We start from the raw sequence: 443 nt of genomic DNA, 5'->3' as shown, positions 1-443 counted from the left end.
CTCTTGAGGGAGCTGACGTTTAGCGGGAGAGTGCCTGTCCTCACCCACTGAGACTACGTTCCTGAAATTCTCCAGCATGACGTCTCGGTACAGCTTCCTCTGGGCAGGGTCCAGTAGCCCCAGCTCCTCCTCCGTGAAGACCACAGCCACGTCCTTGAATGTCACTGCCTCCTAAAACATCGAACAAACTGCACCTAAAGCTTGCAACAAAGGTCCACTAAAAGAAAGACAGCACTGAGAAAAGTGTAAAAGATGTGTAGGAAATGGTTCTGGATTCTGAGACCACAGTCAAGTTTACTATATAGTTAAATGTTCCAAATAATGTACATTGTTTTGGTTTTTCCCTTTTCACAGTAAGTGCTGAAAAGAAAAATTTTTTACATGGATATTGGCCCACCTGTTTAACTATTTTCTTAGGATAAGTTTCAAGAAGTGAAAATTAC

The 443-nt window shown here is 42.9% G+C and overlaps 1 protein-coding gene across 1 annotated transcript in view; it reads right to left on the bottom strand.

The window, feature by feature from the left end:
* ZNF45 (zinc finger protein 45) overlaps positions 1-443 on the bottom strand; it is a 20,332-nt gene that overhangs the window by 7,820 nt on the left and 12,069 nt on the right. The window contains exon 3 of the mRNA XM_012653227.1: positions 45-171. Coding sequence (XP_012508681.1) covers positions 45-171 — 127 coding nt within the window. The remainder of the gene's footprint in view (positions 1-44; positions 172-443) is intronic.

Source organism: Propithecus coquereli, unplaced genomic scaffold (genome assembly GCF_000956105.1).
Source record: "Propithecus coquereli isolate 6110/MARCELLA unplaced genomic scaffold, Pcoq_1.0 Scaffold42, whole genome shotgun sequence".
NCBI classification, from domain to species: Eukaryota; Metazoa; Chordata; class Mammalia; order Primates; family Indriidae; genus Propithecus; species Propithecus coquereli.
Note: the sequence above shows the minus strand (reverse complement) of the source record. Positions and strands in the feature narration are given on the sequence as shown.